The sequence below is a fragment of the Sminthopsis crassicaudata genome, chromosome 3 (assembly GCF_048593235.1).
Source record: "Sminthopsis crassicaudata isolate SCR6 chromosome 3, ASM4859323v1, whole genome shotgun sequence".
NCBI lineage: Eukaryota > Metazoa > Chordata > Mammalia > Dasyuromorphia > Dasyuridae > Sminthopsis > Sminthopsis crassicaudata.
Window position 1 is genome coordinate 652,057,393 of NC_133619.1, and position 24,497 is coordinate 652,081,889.

Genomic DNA, 24,497 nt, shown 5'->3' on the forward strand with positions numbered 1-24,497 from the left:
CACTTAACCCCAGCCTCAAAAGGAACTGATTTGGTTCATGTCATTGTTAAAGAAGGCCATATCCGCCAGAATTGATCATAATATATTATTGTTGTTGAAGTGTATAATGATCTCCTGGTCCTGCTCATTTCACTCAGCATCATTTCCTGTAAGTCTCTCCAGGTCTTTCTGAAATCATCCTGCTGGTCATTTCTTACAGAACAAGAATATTCCATAATATTCACATATTACAATTTATTCAGCCATTCCCCAGCTGATGGGCATCCACTCAGTTTCCAGTTTTTGGCCACTACAAAAAGGGCTGCCACAAACAATATTGCACATACAGGTCCCTTTCCCTCCTTTAAGATTTCTTTGGGATATAAGCCCAGTAGTAACATTGCTGCATCAAAAGGTATGCACAGTTTGATAACTTTTTGAGCATAGTTCCAAATTGCTCTCCAGAATGGCTGGATGTATTCAGAATTATGGTGTATTCTTTAGGTCATTTTCTCTCAAGCCCTATTGGAATGAACAAGATGGGTCCCCAGGGCACAACTGCTACTTCTACCCTCAAGACTCTTAGAGTTGTCCAGAGAGATGTCTTTTCTAACACTATTGATGGGGTCCCATCAGTGTGCATCCTTGTTGATGATCAGTGAAAAATCAATTAGTGAAATCTAATTAGCTTTTAGAAAAGGTTATTTGCTAAGGTGGTTTGATAAAAATATTGGACAGAGTTTTCTGTCCCTTTAAAGGATCTATTCTGGTCAAGGGCAAGGGAAGAAGGAGGAGAAGACTAAGATATTTTCCTGTTCCCTTCTTCCCAGTGATTTCTAGGAAAGCCTAGGAAAGAAAGCGTTTATTAAGCACCTACCAGATATTGTGGTAATACTTTACAAATATTATTTTATTTGAGCTTGAGCTGGAAAACTTTTACCCTTGATCCTCCAAACAACTGGGTTCTAGACTGGCTAACTAATTATAAATCACCCACAGGATGTGACCAAGCAGTTTACTGGATTATAAAGTGCTTGTTGTGTTTTCTTAATAATCTGAAACCACTTCCTGAATAAGGTCATTTCAGTTTATTCAGTGTTTCTCCAGGACATCTATATTAAGGACTTTTTTTTTTTTTTTTTTTTTTTTTTAAACAGTTTAGGATCTATCATTGACTGGATTTATTGGAGATATGTTCTCACGTAATTAATAGCATAATATCACTTTAAGTATGTGTGTATTTGTGCTAGGATTTGATTGATTTACTCACTTGAGCCTGGTCCCACCTGCACCCAACTTTTCTAATCAATTAAAAAACATTTACCAAACTTTTACTGTATGTTAGGCCTGTGCTAAGTGGAGATATAAAGAAAAAGTGAATCTTTTATTTCTTTTGCAGGTTTTCAATAGCTTGGAGTTATTTAAACTAGTTATTTAAACTAATTCCGTTCATCTTTAAAAAAAAAAAATCTAAGAACCACCAAATCTGAGACCTATATTGGGTTGAAGGGATACAGAGGGACTTAGTTCAACCCACTGTTTTTGGTTGTTGTTCATCTGTTATGCCTCAGTTTCCCTGAATTATTCTGATTCAGTTTCCCTGGTAGCCCTCTTTCCCCCTCCCCCCTGCTTCCTGGCCATTAGGACTGAGATAATTAGGGCTGTGGAGCTCTGACCACTCTGGAATTCCAAAGAGTCATAAAACTCCAGTTGGCTTATCTCAAATGTTTGGGCATCTTTCTGGCTCAGACATCCTGTCTCCTAGTTTCTTTACTCTCAAATTATCAGAATTTATGATCCTTCCTTCTTTACCCTTAACCTGTCAGAACTGAATTTATGGGGGGCAGCTAGGTGGTACAGAGAATAGAGCACCAGCCTTGAATTCAGGAGGATCCGAGTTCAAATCTGGTCTCAGACACTTAATACTTCCTAGCTGTGTGACCCTGGGCAAGTCACTTAACCCCAACCTCAAAAAAAAAAAAAAAACAAACCAAAATAAACAAAAAAAAACTGAATTTATGGTCCTTTCCTGGAACTTCCATCTACCAGGTGCTCTGCCCTCACCTGGTCTTTGTTTCCCTGATAGTTGGAGTTCTATAAGAGTCTCTGGAATCCCTTGATCCTTGTTGGATGCTTTGAGACAAGAGTCCCATCCAGTCAGCTAGCTGAGGCTATATAGTTAGTATGTCCACCAGCCCCATCCTTTTCTTCCTTCTTTATCTTTTAATCTACACATTTTATCCTATTCTCTTAATCTACACACCCTTCCACCCTTCTATATCCTCCTATCACCCCTCTCCTATTTCTTAATAAATTTAGAAAAAAAAAGTATATATATATATTCCACTTTGTCAATTCTTGCTTTCATACCTCATTTCTATAACTTAATTACTCCTTTTTTAGCTTTTCCTACAAAGTTTTGCTTTTAAGAATCATATCATGATGTATGTCATACTCAGTTTTTCTTTTGAATTATCCATTTACTAATGACAATCTTAGATATATAGTTTACATTTCCACACACAAAACATAAATGATTTGTCCTTATTGAAGCCCTTGAAATTAATCTTTGATGTTCAATTGATATTTCTCTTGGATTTTAGATGTCAAATTTTCTATTAAGCTCAGGTCTTTTTGCAACAAAATCTTGAAAATATAGCTATTCATTGAGTGTCCATTTTTTTCTCCCCTTCTCCCTTTTTCTTCCCATAGCATTATGCTTAATTTTTCTGGATACGATGTTTTTGGGCACAACTTTAGTTCTTTTTTTGGAGATATATATATATATATATATATATATATATATATATATATATATATATATATATATATATATAGTGTTCCAAGACCTGTGGTCTTTTAATATAGCCACTGCTAAGTCTTGTGTGATTCTGATTGTGGTTCTGTCATATTTGAGTTGTTTTTTCTTATATTTTCTTCTTGATCTGGGGATTCCAGAATTTAGTTATGATATTCCTGTAGGATTTCCTTATGGGATTTCTTTCAGGTGGTGGGTGGATTTCAGGTGGGTGATGGGTGAATTTCCCCCCCCCCCTATTTCTACTGTTTCTACTTTCTTGTTCTAGCATTGTTTGGGACAATTTTCTTTAATTATTTCTTGTATTATAATATTGATTCTTTTTTTTTTTTGGTTGTAGCTTTCAGGTAGTCCAATTATTCTCATGTTTTCTCTTCCTGATTGTTTCTTCATATCTATTGTTTTACTTATGAGATGTCTCACATGCTCTATTTTTCAATCTTTATATTTTATTTTATAACTTTGCTGAATTCCCCTTGTCCAATTCTAGTTTTCTTTTTTTTTTTATTTCAAAAGCATTGCTCTCCGGAATGGTTGGATCATTTCACACCACCACCAATAATGCATTAATAATCCCCTTCAACATTCATCATTATCTTTTCTTGTCATACTAGCCAATCTGATAGGTGTCAGGTTGTTTTAATTTGCATTTTTCTAATCAGTAGTGATTTATTTTATTTTATTTTTTTTGAGGCTGGGGTTAAGTGACTTGCCCAGGGTCACACAGCTAGGAAGTGTTAAGTGCTCTGAGACCAGATTTGAACTCTGGTCCTCCTGAATTCAGGGCTGGTGCTCTATCCACTGCACCACCTAGCTGCCCCAATCAATAGTGATTTAGAGCATTTTTTTTTTTCATATGAAAATTGTCTGTTCATATCTTTTGACCATTTATCACCAATTCTAGTTTGTAAGGAGTCACTTTCTTAAGATTTGGGATCTTTTCTAGTTGGTTGACTTTCTTTTCATATCTTCTTGCTTTTCTTTGATTTAATTTTTAAAAAAATCTCATTTGATTTTAAAAGCCTTTTTTGCAGTTCTTCCTTGAATTCTTTTGGGGCAGATACCATTTGATTTTACTCTTTGGGGGCAGGAGAGGCTTTTAAAAAAAAAATCAGTATTCTCCTCTGAAGATGAACCCTGATCTTTCCTATTAGTAACTTTTTATGATTGGGTTCTTTCTCCTTTGCCTGCTCATTTTATAGCAGATTGTTGGTCTAATCATCTCTAGCCTTGAAGTAGTGGTGGGGGATAGTGTCTCTGACCTCAGATTCTCCTTCAGTTCTCCCTTCCAGTCTGGAACCCAAACCAAAAACTCCACTCCCTGTACATGCTTGCAATCAGTGGAGTCCCTGCCCTACTGCTTCTGCCCTCACTGGGGATGCTTTGTTTTTTCTTGCCCTGGGCTGACATCTAAGCAACACACCTGGGCTTGGTATTCCTTAACAGCAGAGGTTTCTTGAGAGTTTCTGTGACTAGGGCTACCTCCCAACCCAGCTAGACCCAGGACTTGCTACTTGCTGTTTCAGTATCAACCTGGCCAAACCTCAGTCCTAGTGTCTTTCTTCAACTCTTCTTTGATTTTCCCCAGGAGGACCCGTTTTGCCCCAACTCTTATTTGTTTTTAACCATGTTATGCTCATTCTGAACTGAAATTTTGTCTTGTTTATGGGGGAAATCTGGAGAGCTTGAAATTTTTTGACCTACTCCGCCATTTTCCCAGAATCCTTTCTCAACCTACTGGACCAAGAATTGCCACTATGTTATATTTGACCAAAAGTTAGTCAGCTTTTGCTCGAGGACTTACAAAGAAAGAAAACCTTCCAGAACCCCCAGAACACTAATTGTTAAGTAGTTTTCTTTGAACTAAACCAAGATGCTCATTTCTACAATAAGTTCCCTGCAGCAAAGTTTTGAATTACACATGTTTTAATTTAAATTTTAGGAGAGTAAAAAAAATCTGGGATCTTTCATTACATTTGTTATTCTTTCAACAGGAGAAATTAGATTTATGAGAAACAAAATGACTCAGAAGTGAGCCGTAGGGAATAGAACTCATTTTAATTTTGGAAACAGATACCAAATATTATTTCCAAATGATAACTGATCCCCAATTTATTTCAAGCAATCCAGGATAGTATAATTTGAGGACAATAAAACTTTTTAAATTTCTTAAAAGATTTGAATGACATTTGATTCAGAGGAAAGAATAAGAATTTTGTAGCCCTTACTCTGTGCCAGACATGATTTTCACAAATATTATTTCATTAATATCTCACCCCATTAGTATAATATGAGTAGTGAGCAGATGAGTTGCATCAAAAGGCTCAAATGACATATGCATTTCACAAATGATTTACATCTCGGATTCCTGAGGTCATTTCTGGATGATTTTGGTCTCCTCTTCCACATCACTTCTCTAAGAAATAGTGATCACTATAGCCACGTCTTGACTTTTGTCCTTTTCTCATATTTTTCCCCCAGAGTCAACAATTTCTTTGTTTTATTGTATCTATTGGAAAGGCAAACAGTGTCTTCTTAACTTTGTCCTTTATTCTATTTGGGTTTGTAAGTGTAGAGCGTCTACTAATCATAGATCATGGGACTCGGAGTTCACCTAGTCCAGGTGCTTCATTTTATAGATAATGGGCATAAAATGGAGGTCCAGAGTTTATTGATTTGCTCAGAAGTAGTAGAATCAGTTTGGGATGTCAGTTCTTCATTTCAAGCCACCTCTTTCAGATTCCCAAAGTGATCAGTTCTATTGTAGAAGCTTGGCTAAATTCAAAATCTAATTCCAAACTACTTTGCAGGTTTTATACAAGCCCAAAGGTAGTGACCAAATGTCTTTTCAACCAATCTGAGGCATACTTCTGGTGCAGACCCAGAATAAAGGCTGATTAATGGAAGTATTCTTAGTTGAGATAATAAGGAATCAGCAAATTGGGGTGATTGATCCATTGTTCCACTTCCCTACTCTTATACTTGTTAATTTTGTTTTTTGTCCTTGCCAGTTCTTTTTCTTATCTGTGAAATGGTCACTTGCATGGTTTTTTTGGTTTGTTTGTTTTTGAGATATTCAGTACCTGTCTTCCAACTGTCCTATTGAAATCAGTATTCATTATTTATAGAAATGAAAGTTTTCCGCCATCATTCTCCACCAGAGTTTGAATGAATCTTCTCTGATTTTTTTAGGAGCAATCTAGTTGTCTTATGTGTTGTGATGCTTTTATACTTGGCAGAGTTATTGTTCAGTCATTTTTCAGTCATATCCAACTCTTTGTGATCCCATTTGGAGTTTTCTTGGCAAAGATAATGGAGAAAAGATATTGGAGTGTTCATTCATTCTTCAGATCATTTTACAGATGAGGAAACTGAGATAAACAGAGTTATGTGATTTCCCCAGGGTCACACAGCTAGCAAGTGTCTGACACCAGGTTTGAACTGAAGAAGATGAGCTTTGCTGACTCTGGGCCTGGCACTCGATCCACTGTGCATAGGCTGTAGTGGGACTGAAAACAATAGGTAAGTCATAGGTTCCTATAGGTCTCCCTTTCATTTGGGGTGGAACAAATGGGACCTCTAAACAAGTCTTTCAAGCTTTTCATTTTTTTCTTATATGAAATGTCCCATAACTGACTTCTTTTAGGTATGTTCTGTCAACTCTAAAGGGTTCTAGGATAGGGTGGGAAGCAAGGCATTATCTGAAAGAAATTTCCAGACCTACGTTTTATGATTTTTGAACATGCTAATTAGTTGATGGGACAAAGTAGGAAGAAAGAAGTTGGGAAAGAGTCTGATTCATTTCATGCCTAATTTAGGGTGTGTTCTTCTTGAGATAAGATCTGGCTCTTCTTCAAGACCTTGAAGGATTTCTGAAAAAATTTTTCCTGTATAAGTTGTCATAAGATCATAAAAAGAACAAGCATATCATCGTTCCTGATTTTCTAACTTAACTCAACACTCTCAAAGAAGTTTGCAGATGATAAAGTGAATTGGCTTACTTTCTTAGACTCTCAGGATGCTAGGATCTTAAAACCTAGAATTAGGAGACTCAGAGGCCATTGGGTCCAACCCCCTCATCTGATGATGAAGGAAATGATACAGAGGAGTGAAGTGACTTGACCAGCATCGTACAGTGAGTATCTGGGGCAATATTTGGACCCAAGTCTCCTGGGCTACAAATTTGGTGAATAAAACTTTCTACATATATAGAAAGTTTTAGGTGTGTGTATATATACATATATACAAATATGCTACTTTTACACATACACAAACCTATGTATGTGCATGTAAATATGTACATACATATACATACAAATACATACATATATTTGTAAGAATATTGAACAAAGTTCCATTTATACATTGCCTCGTTCAGTCTTTGAAACAACATATAGAAACAACAGTAACAACCCCAGAATGTGACCAAGAAAGAAACTGTATCTGTATTTGCATAATATATGGGGAAATAAAACTTTTTCAACTTTGAGAGGTGGGATAATCACACAATGACCTTGTCCATTGGACTTATTTAGGCTTTTCTCCACCCACTAATTTAAACTTGCTAGGCAGGAGACACTTGGAGTTTAAGAACTGGGATACTCTAATCCTTGGAGATAATTGGTAATCATTAAACCAATAAGAACTATATGGTTTATAGACCACTCTGAGGAGATGAAAACTTAGGAGTATATAAGACAGTCACCATAAGCTAGGTAGAAGTTGTTTGAATCCTGATGGATTACTGAGGAAAGAGGAGATCTAGTATTAAGTAGGAAAAGTCTTCAAAAGAAAAACATTAAAACATTGGTCTTATGGAATGATTCCACATTATTCTAAAGAACTCAGAGCCTAGGGTTGTAAATCTGTTGGGAAGACTGTAAAGGAGCAAAGCACAGCTGTGATTTCTTTCTTTCTTTCTTTTCTTTTCTTTCTTTCTTTTTTTTTTTTTTTAAGACTCTTAAGCTGGAGACAGTGAGGAAGGCAGCATCTCAACCAAACTGACTTGGACTATTGTAGTGTAAGGATATCAGCAGCCCTGTATGCTCCGAAGGGTGAGTTGCTAAAACTATGCATATTTCCTATGTGTCTTTCTGCTTGTATGTTCAATGTTTGTGTCTTTTTTCTGTAGATTATCTCCAAGTTCCCCTGTCCGTCTTATTTGGATACAGTTGCTTGCAAATTGTCTTCTTGATTAGTCTGTGAGCTCCTTAATACTCTTTTGTCTTTTTTAGTATCCCCAGTACACAGCACATAAGTGTCTGGTAAATACTGGATGTCTGACTGTGTGCCCACTCCCTCTGGTGACCGTTTTTGTATTAAGGGAGCATGACTTTACGGGGGGAGATGTTTTCTTATTAAGCCATTTCATTAAATGCCTTTGCTTTGAGCTGATTTTCTCCTTTGGCTGATTATTAAATTTAAAAACATGAATAGGGGCTTGTGAACAGTCAGATTGTAGGGTATACAAAGGGAATACTGCATAAGACTGTAAAAGTAAGTTGGATCCAGGTTGTGAAGTAATTAAATTAAAATTTATTGACATTTTCTGTTTGTTATATCACCATAGTATTGAATATAAGTCTTTCTCTTCCTGAGATCCATCTAATACAACAAATAGTTGTGGTTTTTTTTGTTGGTTTTTTTTTTTTAGAAGGAAAAAAATCAGCACAACAAATTGATATATTGAGAAAGTAAAAAAAAAAAAACAAAACCCAAAACCCTGTTCTATGTATGACACTTGTGCATCTCCCACTTCCACAAAAGAGTAAGTTGAGGGTGTCTTCTCATCATCCAGGTATCTCTAAAATTGTTCCCACGTTAGTTTGTTTTTCCTATGTTTCATTGTAAATACAGTATTATGTTCTTTCAGTTACTTTTATCTTTTTGTAAGGTGACTTTGTCTCCACTGAAATTTTTTTCTCTAATCTCTGATCCCCTTTCCTCATTTGCTACCCCATTTTTTTTAGGGTTTTGTTGATTAATTTTTCTCTTGATTTTATTTGGTTATGTATTTCTTAGACCTCTCTCCCTGTTCTTTTCCTCTCAGATATATACCTCCTTTTTCTTCTCTTCTTCACCTATTTATTAGTTTTTTAAAATGTCACTTTTTGGTAACCCTTTACAAAAAAAGGATTTTTAAAAACTCTCTTGATTATTCTATTCTTCTCTTTTTATGCACCCTCCCATGTTATGATGTAGTTCTACAAAAGAAACATTCACCAGTGTCAGAATGTCACCACGTTCTGTCTATAATGCCTCCCATCTGTCTCTTCATTGTTACTTCTACCAGATTTCTGCATTCACCCCTGTCTTCTCCACTTTTAGAAAGAAATCTCACTGTTGTCACTCTGTTGGTATCTGCATTTATTCATTCCTTCTGTAATTCTGTTGTTTGTGGTATTTAAGAAGGAAATCTCTTCAGTTCTAACTTTCTTTTTTAAAAAATTTCATATTTTAAAAAATTGAATATATATATTTTTTTGTCTGTATGGTTAAACTCAGACTTGCAGGGTAGATCACATTGGCCTATACCCTGAGCTTCTTATGCTCTTTGGAACATATTATTCCATTCCTGCCTCCTTTTTCTAGTAGGTGCAGAATAGTCTTGTATTATTTGAATGTCCTTTCCTTAGTATATGAAAGTCCTGATGAATTGCACAACTCGTTGTCTATGAATTGAGTTGTTTACACTAAATGTTTAAAGAAATGCCTTTTTTTCTTTCTTTTTTTTTTTCTGGAGACAATCTGCAAATTTTTTCAATTAGAATTTCATTTTCTATGCTCAGAAAATTTGGGAAGTTTTCTTCTATTATTTCCTTCATTATGGTACTAAAGTTTTTTGTTCTGTCATGTTCTAAAAGACTTCCAATTTTGTCATCGAAATCTGTATGTTTTATTTGTATAGTGAGCATATTTTATTTTAATGTTCTTGCTTTTTTGACTTCTCTTCTGGAGTGCTTTTCATTTCTGAGCATTTGCATCCCAATTCATTATTCTCTCTTTTGTTTCTATGGGGAAGCTTGACATTGCAGATTCAAGTTTTTCTATTCTGCTCATTATTTTTGCTGGGCAGGACAGAAATTCTTCTTCCATAATTTTCATTTCTCTTTTATAGTAGACTGTGATTCTGTGTTTTCTCCAAGTTTTACAGAGTCCTCTGCCTGATCTTTTTTTGTAGTATTTATTTATTTATAGATACATGAACTCATTGACAAAAATCTGGAGGCTGTGTTTTCTTCTTTTTTAGTGTTTTGCCTCTTGATTTATCTATTTACATTCAAGGTCTTTGAGATTTCTTCTTGTTAAATTAATTAAAGGAGGAAATAGTAAAACTAGACTAGTGGGGAGACTTTAATTTTTATCTCTCAGAACTAGATAAATCTAACAAAAAAAATAAACTAGAAAGAATCTAAGGAGATGAATAGGATTTTAGAAAATTTACTTATTAAAGATCTCTGGAAAAAATTGAATAGGAATAGAAAGTGATATACCTTTTTCTCCAAAGTACATGCTTCTTACACAAAAATTGATCATGTATTAGGGCATAAAATCCTCACAATCAGATGCAGAGAAATAGAAATATTAAATGCATTCTTTTCAGTTGATAATGCAATAAAATTACATTCAATAAAGAGCCATGGAAAGATAGATTAAAATTAGTTAAAAATTAAGTAATCTAATTTTAAGAATGGGTCAAAGAAAACATAGAAACAAGCAATAATTTTATTAAATTCAATAGCATACCAAAAAATTTATGGGATGCAACCAAAATAGTACTTAGAGAAAATTTTTTATCTCTAAATGCTTACATCAGTTAAATAGAGAAAGAGTAGATCAATGACTTGGCCATTTAACTAAAAAACAAAACAAAAACAAAAACAAAAAAACCCAAAAACTAGAAAAAGAAATTCTGAAAGTCAACACTGAAAGTAAGAAAAGTATAGAATTAATGTATAAAACTAGGACCTGGTTTTATGGGGGAAAAACAATAAAGTAGATAAATCATTGGTTGATTTGATTAAAAAAGAAGAAAACCAAATTGCCAGCATCAAAAATGAAAGGAGTAAATTTGACATCAACAAAAAGGAAATTATAGCAATAATTAGTTACTTTTGCCCAATCATGTGCCAATAAATCTGACAATCTAAGAAAAAGGCATGAATATTTTAAAAAGATATAAATTGCCCAGATTAACAAAGGAGGAAAGAGACTACTTAAAACAATCCCATCTAAAAAAAAAAATTGAACAAGCCATCAGTGAACTCCTTGTGGAAAAAAAATCTTCAGGGTCAGATGACATTTAAAGAACATTTAATTCAAATACTATATAGACTATTTGGAAAACATTCAAATAAGGAGTCCTAAATTTCCTTTACAATATAAATATGGTACTGATTCATAAACTGGGAAGCATAAAAACAGAGAAAGAGATTTCTTCTCCTTGGAATCTTTAGTCCTTTTAGTCTCTCTTTCCCCTAATCCCCCTCATCCTATATTTTCCTTTATTGCTCACTTCTAACTCCTTCCCCTCTGATTGTGGATGTTGTGTCTCCTCCCATACTGGGCAATTTATGGTTTCCCAATCTAGGTCTCTGTCTCTTCTGATTTTTGGGTGGTTAAAATTGGCCCCGGGGGGGGGGGGGGGATGCTGTGCTCTTTCCCTTAGGCTTAATGGAATGTTGCACAGGTTTTCACTGGCTTTGCTGACTGGTCCCATTTCCTTTCTCCTTAGTTCTCTAGCTGGATTCCAGCAGTTCAAAGCCCATTTTTCTTGCCTTCTTCAAAAGCTACTTTCTCTTTCACTGGAGTTGGTGCTTCTTAGCCCAGAGATAACTTCCCCAACCTGGAGCAGAGGTTTCCACAGCCCTGAAAAGAGGGAGGGGAGACTGGGATTTAGAGGTGAGTTTGATATAAGCTTGTGTTTTATTCGTGGGTCTGCTGATCTGCTGCTGGAATTGTATGAAATGGGGGAAGGGTGCTGATAGAGTTCAGGATCAGTGAGTATCACTTTCTGGGGTTTTTAAAAATCTTTTTGATTCTGGGTGTCTTAGATCATGGAAACAGTTGAAGCTGCTTTATCTTTGGAACATAATTTCTACTTTAAAAAATTTGAGAAGTTGTGGAAGTCAGAGAAAATGTTTAGTCTACCATCCTGTGGCTCACATGACCTGGAAGTCCCCATCAATTGTAAAAGTATTTAAATGTAAAATCAAGGAATCTATACATAATCCTAGAGGCAATAGGGATCCTATGAAATTTATTGTGTAGAGGAGTGATGTGAGCAGAAGAACATGCTAGGAAAGTCACTTTGAAGGCTGAATGGAGGAGTAGGGAGAGGCTTGAGACCAGGCTATGGAAATGGTCTGAAATGAGAGCCTGAACCAGAGTAGGGACAGTGTTAGAGGGGAGAAGGGGGGTACTTTCAAGAGATGCTGCAAAGATAATTATGACGGGACTTTACAGATTATTGGATATGGAGAGTGGGAATAGGGATGCTCAGGATGATCTTTTGGTTGAGGAAGGATAGTGGACTCTTTGGCAGAAATAAAAACTTTAAAACAAGAATGGGTTTGAAACAGGGAGAGTTTCTTTCTTTCTTTCTTTTTTTTTTTTTTGATATGTTGAATTTAAAATATTGTTGTTTTGTCATGTTCAAAAAGTCCAGTAGGAAGCTGACGATATGGAATTAAGATTAGAGAAGTCATTGCAAGACTTATATCCAAAATCATTTCATAGAAATAACAATTAAGCCCATGAAAGCTGATAAAGTTAACAGTAAAGAAAAGGGGGGGGGGAGAGAGAGGGAGAGAAGGAAAGAGGGAGAGGAAGGGGGGAGAAAGGGAGGAAGAGAAGAAAAGAGAGAAGAAAGGTCGGGAAAGGAAGAAAAGAAGAGAAGAGTTAAGAGGGAGAAAGAGGGAGGGGAGGAGGGAGAGAGAAGGAAAGAGGGACAATTCAGGCAGCTTTGGAAATCTCCGCTTAGGTCCGGCTTCATCTGAACAAAGAAGGGAGAAACAAGCACTGGGATTGTATGGTTATGCTGGGATTTAGAGCTGGGGAGATAGAATTGGAAATGCAGAAAAGACAGAGGCCCTTGTAGGCAGCTTCTGCTTTCTTCCTCCCACCCTCCCTTTTTTTACCCCCATTTTAGATCTTTCTGTGATCAGAGGAGGACAGAAGGCATGACTACACCCCAGGTATTGCCCTAATTTCTGAGTCAACTTGGTATCTTTTAGGTAACTTCATATGTGAGACTGAAATGGTCACCTTGGGGCAGAGGAGTGAGAGTGGAGAGAAGTGGTTGGGAATGTCCTGAAATGCTAAGAGGAGCTGTCAGAAGAAGGGGGTTCTTGGCTGTAGACACTGAAGAGGGTGAGGGTGAGGGGAGGCAGTTTTACTAATGGTCCTGTATAAAGGACCTCTTTCTTTTGCAGCAAGTTGCCTGCAATGTCAAGAGTCATCCTGGCAAAGGTGCTGAAAGGTGAGGGGGAGGCCCCAGCCTTGTAGGATACTCTCAATTTGATATGTGGGTGGCTTGGTAAAAGTTTGAGAAGGGTTAGGAGCAGGTGGGTCCCTGGGGTGGCAGATTAGGAGCCAGGGCTATAAACTGAGAAGGTGAAGGGTTCAGCCTGATGATGGGAAGAACTTCCAGGGCAGAATTCAAGTCAGTCAACTTAGAGTCAAGAGGTTGAGTCTAAGGAGCTGTCTATAACAAACCTCTTCATATTCTGGCCAGTTCTGACATCAGTATCCATTTTGGAGTCTCAGATGAAGAGAAGGCAGCAGTGAAAAATCGGGGGGAGCATGTTTTGAGCACCCTGAAGAAGATGGGCCTCAATGTTAAAAAGGTATGGGACTGGGCAGCTAGTTGGCGCAGTGGATAGAGCACCAGCCTTAAATTCAGGAGGACCCAAGTTCAAATCTGGTGTCAGACACTTAACACTTCCTAGCTGTGTGACCCTGGGCAAGTCACTTAACCCCAGCCTCAGAAAAAGGGGGAAAAAAAAGAAAAAAAAAGTATGGGACCTTGGAGGCCATGGTTGGAACAGAACTCAGGAGCATCTGGATGTTCTGCAGAAGTTTTCCTGAAGTAGATACTTGGGAATTGCCTGATGATTGGACCCAATTCTAGTCTTTCCCTCTTTCCATTTCCTGTTTTATTCATCTCTGTTCCAGTTTTTCCAGGGTTTAGATCCTGGTATCTTTCCTCTCCATACTTTTACAGGTCCTCCTCTTTTCCATGAGTAAATCATTAACCTTTTCCCCTTCCTCCTTTCAATGGAAATTCTATCATTATCTTCTCTTCTTCCGAGGTATGAATCCTTACCCTCTTCCTAACTCTGAGTGTAACTTGCCCAAATATGAACCTACCTACCATTCCTCTCCCCTGATGTAACATTTCCCTCCCTCACCTCTCTTTCCAGGCATGGACCCAAGGAAGCTAGTTTCACCTCTCTCTCTATTGTGCCTAGGGTCCCGTGGTTTCTGTCCTGGCCTCTGGTGGGGGCCTGAGGGCTGCCATAGCTTGCCAAGGTGTCCTTAGTGAGCTGAGCCATGTGGGGCTCCTGGACCTGATTACATACCTTGCAGGAGTCTCTGGCTCCACCTGGTAAGTGTTAGGTTCTTACTAAGTGCTAAGTCAGTACTTGACAATTCTCTAGTTCTGGCCTTTACGGGGAGTTTTACTTGTGAATTCCTGGGGAAGAGCTTGAATGCTTAGGAGGAGCAAGTTCATTGGTTGAAGTAATTTTTCCCAGAAGCCCTTGCATTATCCCATGCCCATTCTCTGAGATATTAGGTTCTTACTAAGTGCTAAGTCGGTACTTAACAGGTAAGGACCTCTCAGTGTGTATTCTGTCTCTGGGAAGGGAATCCACAGCTCCACTGTAAGGAAGAGAAGCTGGTTCCCATCACCCAGATTCTGTATTCCACAGGGACCTATGGCTAGTAAGAATCGGAGGTTATATTTTAACTCCAGGGTAGGTACTCTGTGCACTCTGGCACTACATAGTTGCATAATGGCTTTGTAACAGGCCATATTTTTTTTTTACCAGTCAGGCAGACAGATGTTTTTCTTATTCTTAGGTGCATGTCCTCCCTCTACACCCAGAGTGATAGGTGGCAGGACCTGGTGAAGGCAGAAAATGAGCTCCGAAGGCGGCTTCGGGAGGACTCCTGGAAATTCTCTGTTGCCCTGGATGGGCTCTGTAGGGCTGCAGAGAGGGATGACTATTCTCTCACTGACTTCTGGTCCTATTCCTTTGTCTACTACTTAACTAAGGAAGTAAGCTCTCCATTGAGACCCAGGGGATCTGGAGCAGGGAGATCTCAGGGTGAAGGTGTTCACATTCTATCCCCCCTTTTTGGGTGGCTGTCCTGGCCCCAGCCTCCTGATTCTGGTCAATCAACTAGCATTTTTTAAGCATGTGCCAGATACTGTGCTAAGTGTTGGGAGCACTGTTGGGTTATCTCATGTTAACTTATTGGTTTGAGGCAGAGAAAGTCCCTTCCATCCTGACCTAGTTAAAAGTAACTTAGATTTTGAGGCAGGAGACCTGGTCTCTGCACTGATTCTTGTGTGCTCTAGCACAAATAGCTTTCTCTCTCCAGACCTCAATTTCCTTATTTGAGAAATGACAAGGTTGGAGGAGGTCTAAGGTCCTTTCCAGCTTCAAATCCTGTGAATTGGTAACCTGGCACCTCCTAGCTCTGTGGGGGACATATCTTCCCATTTTTTTACGTTGCAATTTCTTTCTCCCTATCAGCTTTTAGATACCTCTCTGTCCAGTGTGAAACATCATTCTGACCTGGGGACTGTGCCATATCCCATATTCGCCACCATCGACCATTCCCTCAAGTCTGGTGGAGAGGAGAACATTATGAGTGAGCATGGCCCTGGTATCTCCCATGGAGGAGACTTTGGGTGGGAAGAGATCTGTCCCAGAGGCCTTAGGATGGTCTGTCTGCATAGCCCATGGAGTGGGATCTTGTTAAAAATTTGCGCAATCTTCTGAGAATTTCAGAGTTGGAGGGTTCTCGGTGATCATCTGGTCTAACCCAAACCATCATAAGAACTCCCAGTTCACCATTCCTGACCACTGGCTCCACCCCCTGACTGACATGTAAAGCCCTTCACCACCTGGCCCTCTTCCTACTTTGCCAGTTTTCTCAGACTTAACTCCTCTCCAATGCTGTGCGGCTCAGCAATGCACGACTGATCGATAGTGAGCTTGCTGCCATCTAACCACTCATCTCTTTGTTAGACAAATGTCTGTGTGGCAAACCATGCTTTCCACTTTTTCTTAGACTCGAGAAGTTACCTTTTGAATCTCAGCTATAGGACGTGGGATCTCTATTGAATTTCAGCTTTTTCGATTTAGCCTGATACTTTAGTAGGTAGCCTGCTAAAAATTTCTGGGCTCCTGACTTGGTTATCTGTTGTGATAACATAAACTTAGGCGAGATAGCCAGTTATCTGCAAATTTGATGAGCATTTTCTTTTCATTTTGCATTTTTATAGTGCAAAAATCTTTTTCTTTGATGGAGAAAATAGAAGGAAAATAAATGAGCATTTCTGTGTTCTCTCTCTTATCAATTATCATTATGCGATATATCTTTAGCCAGTAGCCCCACCATTTTGACTTTTCTTTTCCTTTAACATAGCTACCAACTTTTTTTCCCTCCTCATTTTAAGACACCTTTGCCCACCTCTGTTCATTCTGAACTTTGACACTCTTGACACAATTCTTACAAGACTGTTCTATGACTTTGTATTCACATTCTGTTGCATCTGTCTGCTTCTATTATGTATCTTCACAACATTAGATGCATTGATGAGTTCCTTCTGTATCCACTGTGGTCTCTTCAGATGATTTTATTTTTCCTCCTCCTCAGAATTGTTTCTTTTTATCTTCAGAATTTCATCCCTGAGAATTCCTCGTGGCTTCTGGGCTGACTTCCCCTGTAGAATTGTAGTCTATGGGCCATACCTATCTTTCCTCAGAACTCTTAGAAATTTAGGGTGGATGTTTGAATGTGACCCATTTTTTCACAAAGTCTAAGAGGTATTGGTCACTTTTCAGCAAGGATCCCACCATTTCTCCGTCAGCCGCAAGTTCCTTCCTGTTAACAAGAATCATATCCAACACAGGATTTCTCCTTGTTGGTTCCTTAACCTTTTAAGAGATGAAATGAACACTAATGTAAGTCAAAGGTGATGAGTTCCTCTGTTTTTAGTAGAGAGAACTCCAGCAGTGAGCTGGATTATATATCAAAGTCCTCCATCACTACACTCTTTTTTTTTTCTTTTTTCTGAGTCTGGGGTTAAGTGACTTGCCCAGGGTCACACAGCTAGGAAGTATTAAGTGTCTGAGAACAGATTTGAACTCGGGTCCTCCTGAATTCAAGGCTGGTGCTCTATCCACTGTGCCCCCTAGCTGCCCCCACTACACTGTCTTACCTCTGTGATTTCTTCCCTGAGCTCATTTATTTTCTCTTTCTGTCCAAACGATCTGTACTATACTCTGATGACAAAATCTCCTCTCTTTCTGTCCAAACGATCTGTACTATACTCTGATGACAAAATCTCCTCTTTTTCTTTCTCCACTGATTTTCATCTTTTCTCAACTTTGCTTTTTAGATTTCAAATGTGCAACGGCACACCTTCCTTTCCTCAACTTTGTGACATTCTTCCATTCTCCATCTTCCTTATACACATCAAATTTCCCTTTTGCTTCTTCACATCTTTCTTAAATTTTTAATTTTCACATTGAAGCCTCACTTACACTTTTAAAAGTTTTTTTTAAAAGAATAATATTTAAAAGAATAATGTGGAGCATGGAGATGAGTTATTTGAATCTTTTTTGTCACTGTACCGTGTTAAGTTCTGGGCTCATGGTTTAAGAGGGACATTGACGAGATGCCCAAAGGAGAGCAACTGGGTTCATGACATATGAGGATTAGGTGAAAGATCTGGGAATGTTTAGCTTGAAGAAGAGAAGACTTAGGGCTACATGGGAGCTGTCCAGATGTGTGGATGATTGTTCTGTAGAGGAGGGAGTAGATTTTCTTCTGTTTTATGGCAATGGGGGGAGAATTCACAAAGAGATTGATTTAGCCTTGATATAAGAAAAATTCTCCCATCATTTGAATTGTTTGAAAGTAGAATTGCCTTCCTGCTGCCCTGGTGTGATCCTTGGTGGCCTCCATGTTGAGGTGGGACCTTCTTTCTTAGAGCTGTTCCAGCAGATTCTGGATGGCCATTTGCCAGAGCGAATTAGGATTAGGGTAAGTGAGCACTGGATTATATGGTTGCTGAGATCCCTTCTAAATCTCACAGTTTGTTGTGTTTTCATTCTTCTCTCTTGGGATGGAGAGCAGCCTGCATTTTGAACAAAGAAGGAGTCATTTGACTGGCAGAAATATAAACATCACAGACTCATTGCAGGGCATTCCTCTTCTCCATTGCTTGTTGTGAGCCTCAGCCATTTTTAGAAGCCTATTTTATTTTATGTAAAATACCCTATGTTTTTTACATAAAACATTTTTTTTTGGTAAACACAAAGTGTTTACAACTTGTCTTTTAGTACCTTATTAAACAAAATTGCCTGATTGATCAATCTGGTTTTCTCCCATTGAGTTTGGTCTAGTCTCCTTTCTTGATTCAGTCCAGTGGTTAGTGCCAGGGAATCACTAGAAAGCGACTTGTTCAGTGAGGAGATCTCTCTAGGAAAAGTAGGAGATAGGGAACAGGAAGTGAGGCTGTCTTAGTGGGAATGTAGCTGGATATAAAGTCCCAGATTGGTGTGAGTAAAAATCCCAGACTGAGATGTAAAATTTCCTGAGTATGAATCTTATCCTTCTCCCTCCCCTGGTGTAAAACCTGCTCACCAAAGCCCTGGTTTTGTTATTTTCCCAGATGCCTGGTTTGAATTCACTCCTGATTGGGCTGGCTACTCATTTGCCAACTCAAAACCTGGTGCTTATGTCTCTACCACTCATTATGGGAGCAAGTTTGAGGGAGGGAAGCTCATCCAAGAAGAAGAAGAAAGGGATTTCTCCTATCTTCGAGGTAAAGTTTGAATCTCTCCTCCAACAAGAGGCAGAGCAAACAGGAGCAATGGGGTCATCCCTTCTTTACATGTTGCTTTCACACTCTTTGGCATCTAATTAGAATCCTGGTTCCAGAGGTTCCTCAAATTTGGGGTTCCCTGAGAGAATAAGAACATCTTGAAAAGCCTCTGCAGTGCTGTGTGAGGTTACTTTTTGACGTGAACCTTAGGAACTCTTCATATAATTTGGTACCCAGATTCCTTCCATGTCCCTAGCTAAGTGTTTGTACTCTCTACTAATCTGAAAGGGTTAGTAGAAGCAGGGCAAATGGACAGACAGTTTTCTTTTAATATTTAAAGCTACAAAGACCCAAATGAGAACCCCTTTAATATCTTTCTTGGATTTGTTCCCCCTCTTTTTCTCTACAGCATTATGTGGCAGCGTTTTGGCCGACAAAGACACTGTTCTCAAGGCCATCAAAGGTGGGTGTGAGAAACAGGTGTTCATCTGGGCTCAGAGAGAAGGAAGGGAAACAAGGTGGGGCATGAGACGGGGATAGGCTTTTTTCTTAATCCTTAGTGAAAGAATTTCCATTTTCCTTATAGATTTCTTCTTGAAATTTATTCGTGGTTTAAACACCGAGGAAAAAAAGCTCATTTCTGATCCTGAAGGTAAGGACCTGAACTCAGATCCTCTCATGTCTTGGGATAGGCTTGACTCTGGGTGCCAAAGATTGGTTTTTTGGAGGCAATCAGGATTAAGTGACTTGTTCAGAGTCACATAGCTAGTAAGTATTTGAGGTGAGATTTAAACACAGGTCTTCCTAATTTCAGGACCACTGTGCGCTATATACGGTGCCACTTAGTTGCCCCAAGGATCCATTTTAAAAACTGGGTTGATATTAGGGGATTATGGCGACATAAATATACTCATCTTGCTTGAAATTTTCATGAGTTAGGGGGCAGTTAGGTGGCACAATGGATAGAGCACTAGTCCTGAATTCAGGAGGACCCCAGTTCAAATCTGGTCTCAGACACTTAACACTTCCTGGCTGTGTGACCCTGGGCAAGTCACTTAACCCCAGCCTCAGGAAAAAAAAAAAAAAAAAGAAATTTTCATGAGCTGGATTATATGGCCTGGAATCAATAGCTTGAATGATACCTTATAGCTCTCGTATTCAGTGGGAACTATACTCTGTAACTATGTTCATTGTTTCAACACTTTGAGATTTAGCAGGTTAACTTGTGAAAGGGAAACCCAGTCAATTCCCTTAAGTGTATAGGGGATCAGAGACAAAAAGGGATTAATGGCTCATAAACGTGAAGCACTTATTAAATAATCATAACATTTACTCAGTAGTAATAGCCAAACACAGAAATAATGGGAGTTAGTCTACCCATAAGCCTGGGTCACACTCTGACAGTGTCCTGAAGGGAGGGGAAAGGGAGAAGAGTGGACACATACTTACTAAAGTCAAAGAGTAAGTCAAATCAGTAGAAAAACCCATGAATTTGGAGGAGCAAGTGATTCTGGGAATAATCTTCAAATTTAAAAAAAATTCTCTTTAATATGTACCAAGCATCATTTGGTGGGCAAAATCATTTTTTCAGGGAGTTGCTCTCCTATTGAGCAAAGCCACCCAATAACTTCTTTTGGGCTACTGAAGCCAGTGTCAAGTTATTTTAGCATATAGGTGCTTTTCAGGTTCATTTTGTCATTATTTCACATTAGTATTTTTTCCCCACTCCTTTAAGCTACCAAAAAGATCACATAACAAAGGGACAGCACTTTACATAAACAATATTCAGAGTGGTTCCCCCTGTAGATTTTGAATTTGGAGTTGTTTTGGGGGCACTATCCCATTGTAGAGGTAGAGATTCACTAGAACACACGAGTCTTACACAACTGTATTGTACACAATATAGTTCTTACCATTTGAGAAAATGAAAGGAAAATTGGACTGTGATATAGTCTTTCACTCAATCATCTTCATGATTGTATCATCACTCCTATATTCATAATGCTTTAAAGTCTACAAATCATTTCCCAACAGAATTTGGACAAATGGATCATGCAAATATCATCACCCTCATTTTAGAGATGAAGAAACTGAAGTGGGTCAAAGAGGGAAGTGACTTGACTAATATTATACAATATGAAATGTCAAATGTTCAAATACTCTTTCCACTAAATTTTCTGCTATCCAGCAAGGGAGATTTAGGATGACTCTAAAGAAGACTGTGCTCCTAGGGTGATCAATATAGGGGATCAAAGGAGGTTATGGATTCTTCTATAAAGATCTTGGTGTTGGTATGGTATCAGAGGTGACTTAAGGGCTAGAATTACTGACTCCTCCCAGGACCTTCAAGCTTGGACCAGTAGATATCTCCTTGTAAATAGATAGATTTCTCATTTCTAGTCTCTTACCTGAAGAAAAGGTTCTTTACCTCTCAGCCACCTCTGCTTGACCCCTGGGGCTGAGGAAGTAAAAAATTGTTTATATTGTGATTTTTTTTTTTCTTACCAGGAGCTGTTTTGAAAATCATGATAGAAGATTTATTCAACTTGGTTTACACCTTCCAAACAGATGGAGACTATCTACCCATCTTGAGAAATCTACAGGCTAAAATGGCAGGTAAGAAGGGGTTCCTGTATGGTATTCAGGACTATGGAGAGATCCCCAACTTGAGCAGTATTTCATAGGTTATCAAAACTAGAATTACCCTTAGTCTCTTTTGCAGAAAAGAAACATAAGGGATTTGTTTTAGATGCAACAAGGAGTAAGGGAGAGAGCTGAGAGATGAACCAAGGTGTTTAAATCCAGGCTTATTGCAACTACATACTATAGACTTAATCCTATACTGTGTGTGTGTGTGTGTATCTTATCTTTTATTAACTCTATGCTCAAAAAGTCTTTGACTTGATAAATAAGACAAGACACCAACTTTTGGTTTAAAAGAGGAGACAATTTTCTTTTCCAAGAGTCTTTGGTGTGAGGTTTAGACAGTCCTGGGGGAATCTCTTAGTCTGAGGGAAGGGATATACCTGTGCTATTGAGACAGCTCTGGTATGATGATGTAGATCTCACTCCTGAGGGTCCCCAGTTTGAGAAGAGATTTGGTTGAGATAGGAAACTGAGTTCTGTAATATTCTTCTGTGAAATGTAATATTTTCTTGTTGAGGTTTCCTTGGGGTCTCTGGAGGCAGCCTTAGTTTCAGTTCAGTAATCACCCCAAATGCAGCCAGGTAGTAAAGTCCAAATCCTTTATTGTCTCTTTCCAAGATTTGTTTCCTTTCCTGTGGCCTGGTTAGCTTTCTTAGAGGCCTTCTATAGTCCTGGTTCCGAGAGCTTGAGCTCTGGCTTCTGAATGTCCTTGACTGAATCCTGGTTGAGGCTTCTAGCTTATATATGCTCTCTTAAAGGTGTGAATCTTATAGAACTCTAGGAAATACTAAGTACATGTACTGAACTAGAGAACTGTTAAATACCATGCTAAATAATCATTGTCTCTGTCAATTCCACTGACTTAGCACCTTGTTTCAAGTTCTGGCCCATAACGGAGTTCTAACTGCATCCCAATTTCCTGCTCTGTAACAACACCTAGTCTTACGTCAGTGAGATGTGGTAAGGAGAGCAAGGAAAAGGGGACCATGGGGGTGGGAAGTAGAGTGAAGGATAGATAAGAGGATGACAGGATGGGTACAGAAGTAGACATAAAGGAATAATTTTTCAGTTTTCTTCTCAAAACTCTTGAGGACTACCCAAAGTACTTCAGGTGCAATGTCCTCTAAAAACATCTGACACATTTTCCTGAACAGAGCCTTTGTGAAGACTAGAATGAGCTGGCCAAGGTGCTGACATACCTGGTCTGTGAGCATCAGGATGTAGTTGGAGTCCAGAAGGATGTGTTCATTACTTTCCACATTTTTTGTCCTTCCTTCCTCTAGTCTCGACTATCTGAATTCCTGAATGTAAAGGGTCATGACACAGAGCCACTCAGTCAGTATATGTAGAGCCCTCAGAAGGGGCACAGGTTGACACATCCTCTTTCTGGCCACAGGGAACACCTCCTTTTTTGAGGCTGAGACATTGACTAGCCACATGATCAAATTTTCGTACCAGAGAACTCGAGATCAACAGAGACAACTCATCAAGGAATTACTGGAAAAGACCTTGAGTCAAGAAATGGTGGAAAAAAGTGAGTGAAATTTGAAATTTTCCCTGAAACTGCAGTGGTAACCATTATTAGACTGCCAACATGCTCCCTGGAAGCAGGTGAGGACAGTGGGAAGTAGGATGCACCCTTCTGGAATTCTACAGAGTATCGTAGCTCAAGGACCAGCTACAAATGGCTTTTCCAAAACCTCTTTCTGCATGGTGGTGAAATTGAGGCTCAGAAAAGGGTGAGTGTGTGCCCAAGATCTAGTTCTTAGACTAGAATATTCCAGGATAATGGGTTTAATGTTATAAGGGATTTCAGAATTGATTTAGTATAACTCCCTCATTTTATAGAAATTGAAGTTAAAGTCTGAAGAATAGAAATAGCTTGGGCAAGCTGGTAAGCATCAGAACCAGGCCTCAAATTCAGATCTTATGGCTACTTTCTTTGCTTTTTCTACAGAATTTATCTGCCTTTTTGGTCCCTGTTTTTCCCAACACTGGACCTCCTTCATAGGTATCTTTGGTTTTGATTCTAATTTCTCTTTCTCTAGGCAGTGTCCCATCTTTCCTAAAGTTTTTATGGAAGACTTACAAGTGTTTCTTATCATGGACGTGGGGAACAACAAATAACTTTCTGTACAAGTATGGTAAGGGCTTTTTAGGATTACAGTATTTGAGTAGGAAAGGACTGGAGTGATCACCCTTATCCAATATAGATCTGGGCATCTATATATCATCTCTGGGAAGTGGTTGTTCCCTTTCTGTGGAAGATCTTCAGTGATTGAGATAACATTCCAAGATGGCCCATTCTATGTTGGGATGACTATCTGTTGTTTCATATTAATATGTGTTGCTGTTACTATAGGCACTGTGCTAAGCAGTGGAGGTACAAAGAAAGGTAAAAATAAAACTCAGTCTTTCCCTTCCAGAAGTTTACAGTCTAATGGTGAATATAACATGTAAACAACTAGAACCAAATGAGATACAGAAAGGACCAATTGGGGAATGTCGAGGGAATATTAAAGGGGATCAGGAAAAGCTTCTTTTGGAAAGGGAGACTTTAATGAAACCAAGGAAGCCAGGATATAAAAATGAGGAGGAAAGGTATTATAGACATGGGGGACCACCAATAAAAATGTAAAGAGGCAAGAGAGGTGTGACCTATTAGGAAGCTTTTCCTTTATTTTGGGTGAATTTTCTATCATAGTATTTCCCCTTCTCCATTGCTCTTAGTTTTGTTATCTGGGGTCAGGGAGAAAAATTAACTCACTCTTTCTCATATCTCATTCTTCTATTCACCTTCCACTTTTCTTATTCTAGCAAAGATCATTCTTGGAGCCCTAATTGCACGGGGAACCATAAAATAAGCAAGAAAGTAGAGAAAGAGAGCAGGAATGGAAAGTGTGAGAAGAATTTAAAAATTTTTAACAGTATTTTATTTTTTTCAAATACATAAAAAGATTATTTTCAACACTCATCTTTGCAAAA

At 38.4% G+C, this 24,497-nt stretch overlaps 1 protein-coding gene across 3 annotated transcripts in view; it reads left to right on the forward strand.

The window, feature by feature from the left end:
• PLA2G4C (phospholipase A2 group IVC) overlaps positions 1–24,497 on the forward strand; it is a 44,983-nt gene that overhangs the window by 14,403 nt on the left and 6,083 nt on the right. The window contains exons 2-16 of one of the 3 annotated variants that reach the window (XM_074307403.1): positions 6,201–6,319; positions 7,754–7,851; positions 11,532–11,698; positions 12,948–12,993; positions 13,231–13,277; positions 13,533–13,644; positions 14,269–14,405; positions 14,882–15,080; positions 15,562–15,679; positions 18,714–18,866; positions 19,276–19,329; positions 19,453–19,518; positions 21,375–21,482; positions 22,909–23,046; positions 23,561–23,656. In XM_074307403.1, the coding sequence (XP_074163504.1) occupies positions 12,979–12,993; positions 13,231–13,277; positions 13,533–13,644; positions 14,269–14,405; positions 14,882–15,080; positions 15,562–15,679; positions 18,714–18,866; positions 19,276–19,329; positions 19,453–19,518; positions 21,375–21,482; positions 22,909–23,046; positions 23,561–23,656 (1,243 nt within the window). In that variant the 5' untranslated portion in view covers positions 6,201–6,319; positions 7,754–7,851; positions 11,532–11,698; positions 12,948–12,978. The remainder of the gene's footprint in view (positions 1–6,200; positions 6,320–7,753; positions 7,852–11,531; positions 11,699–12,947; positions 12,994–13,230; positions 13,278–13,532; positions 13,645–14,268; positions 14,406–14,881; positions 15,081–15,561; positions 15,680–18,713; positions 18,867–19,275; positions 19,330–19,452; positions 19,519–21,374; positions 21,483–22,908; positions 23,047–23,560; positions 23,657–24,497) is intronic. The other 2 variants (XM_074307404.1, XM_074307405.1) reach the window with 2 other exon arrangements.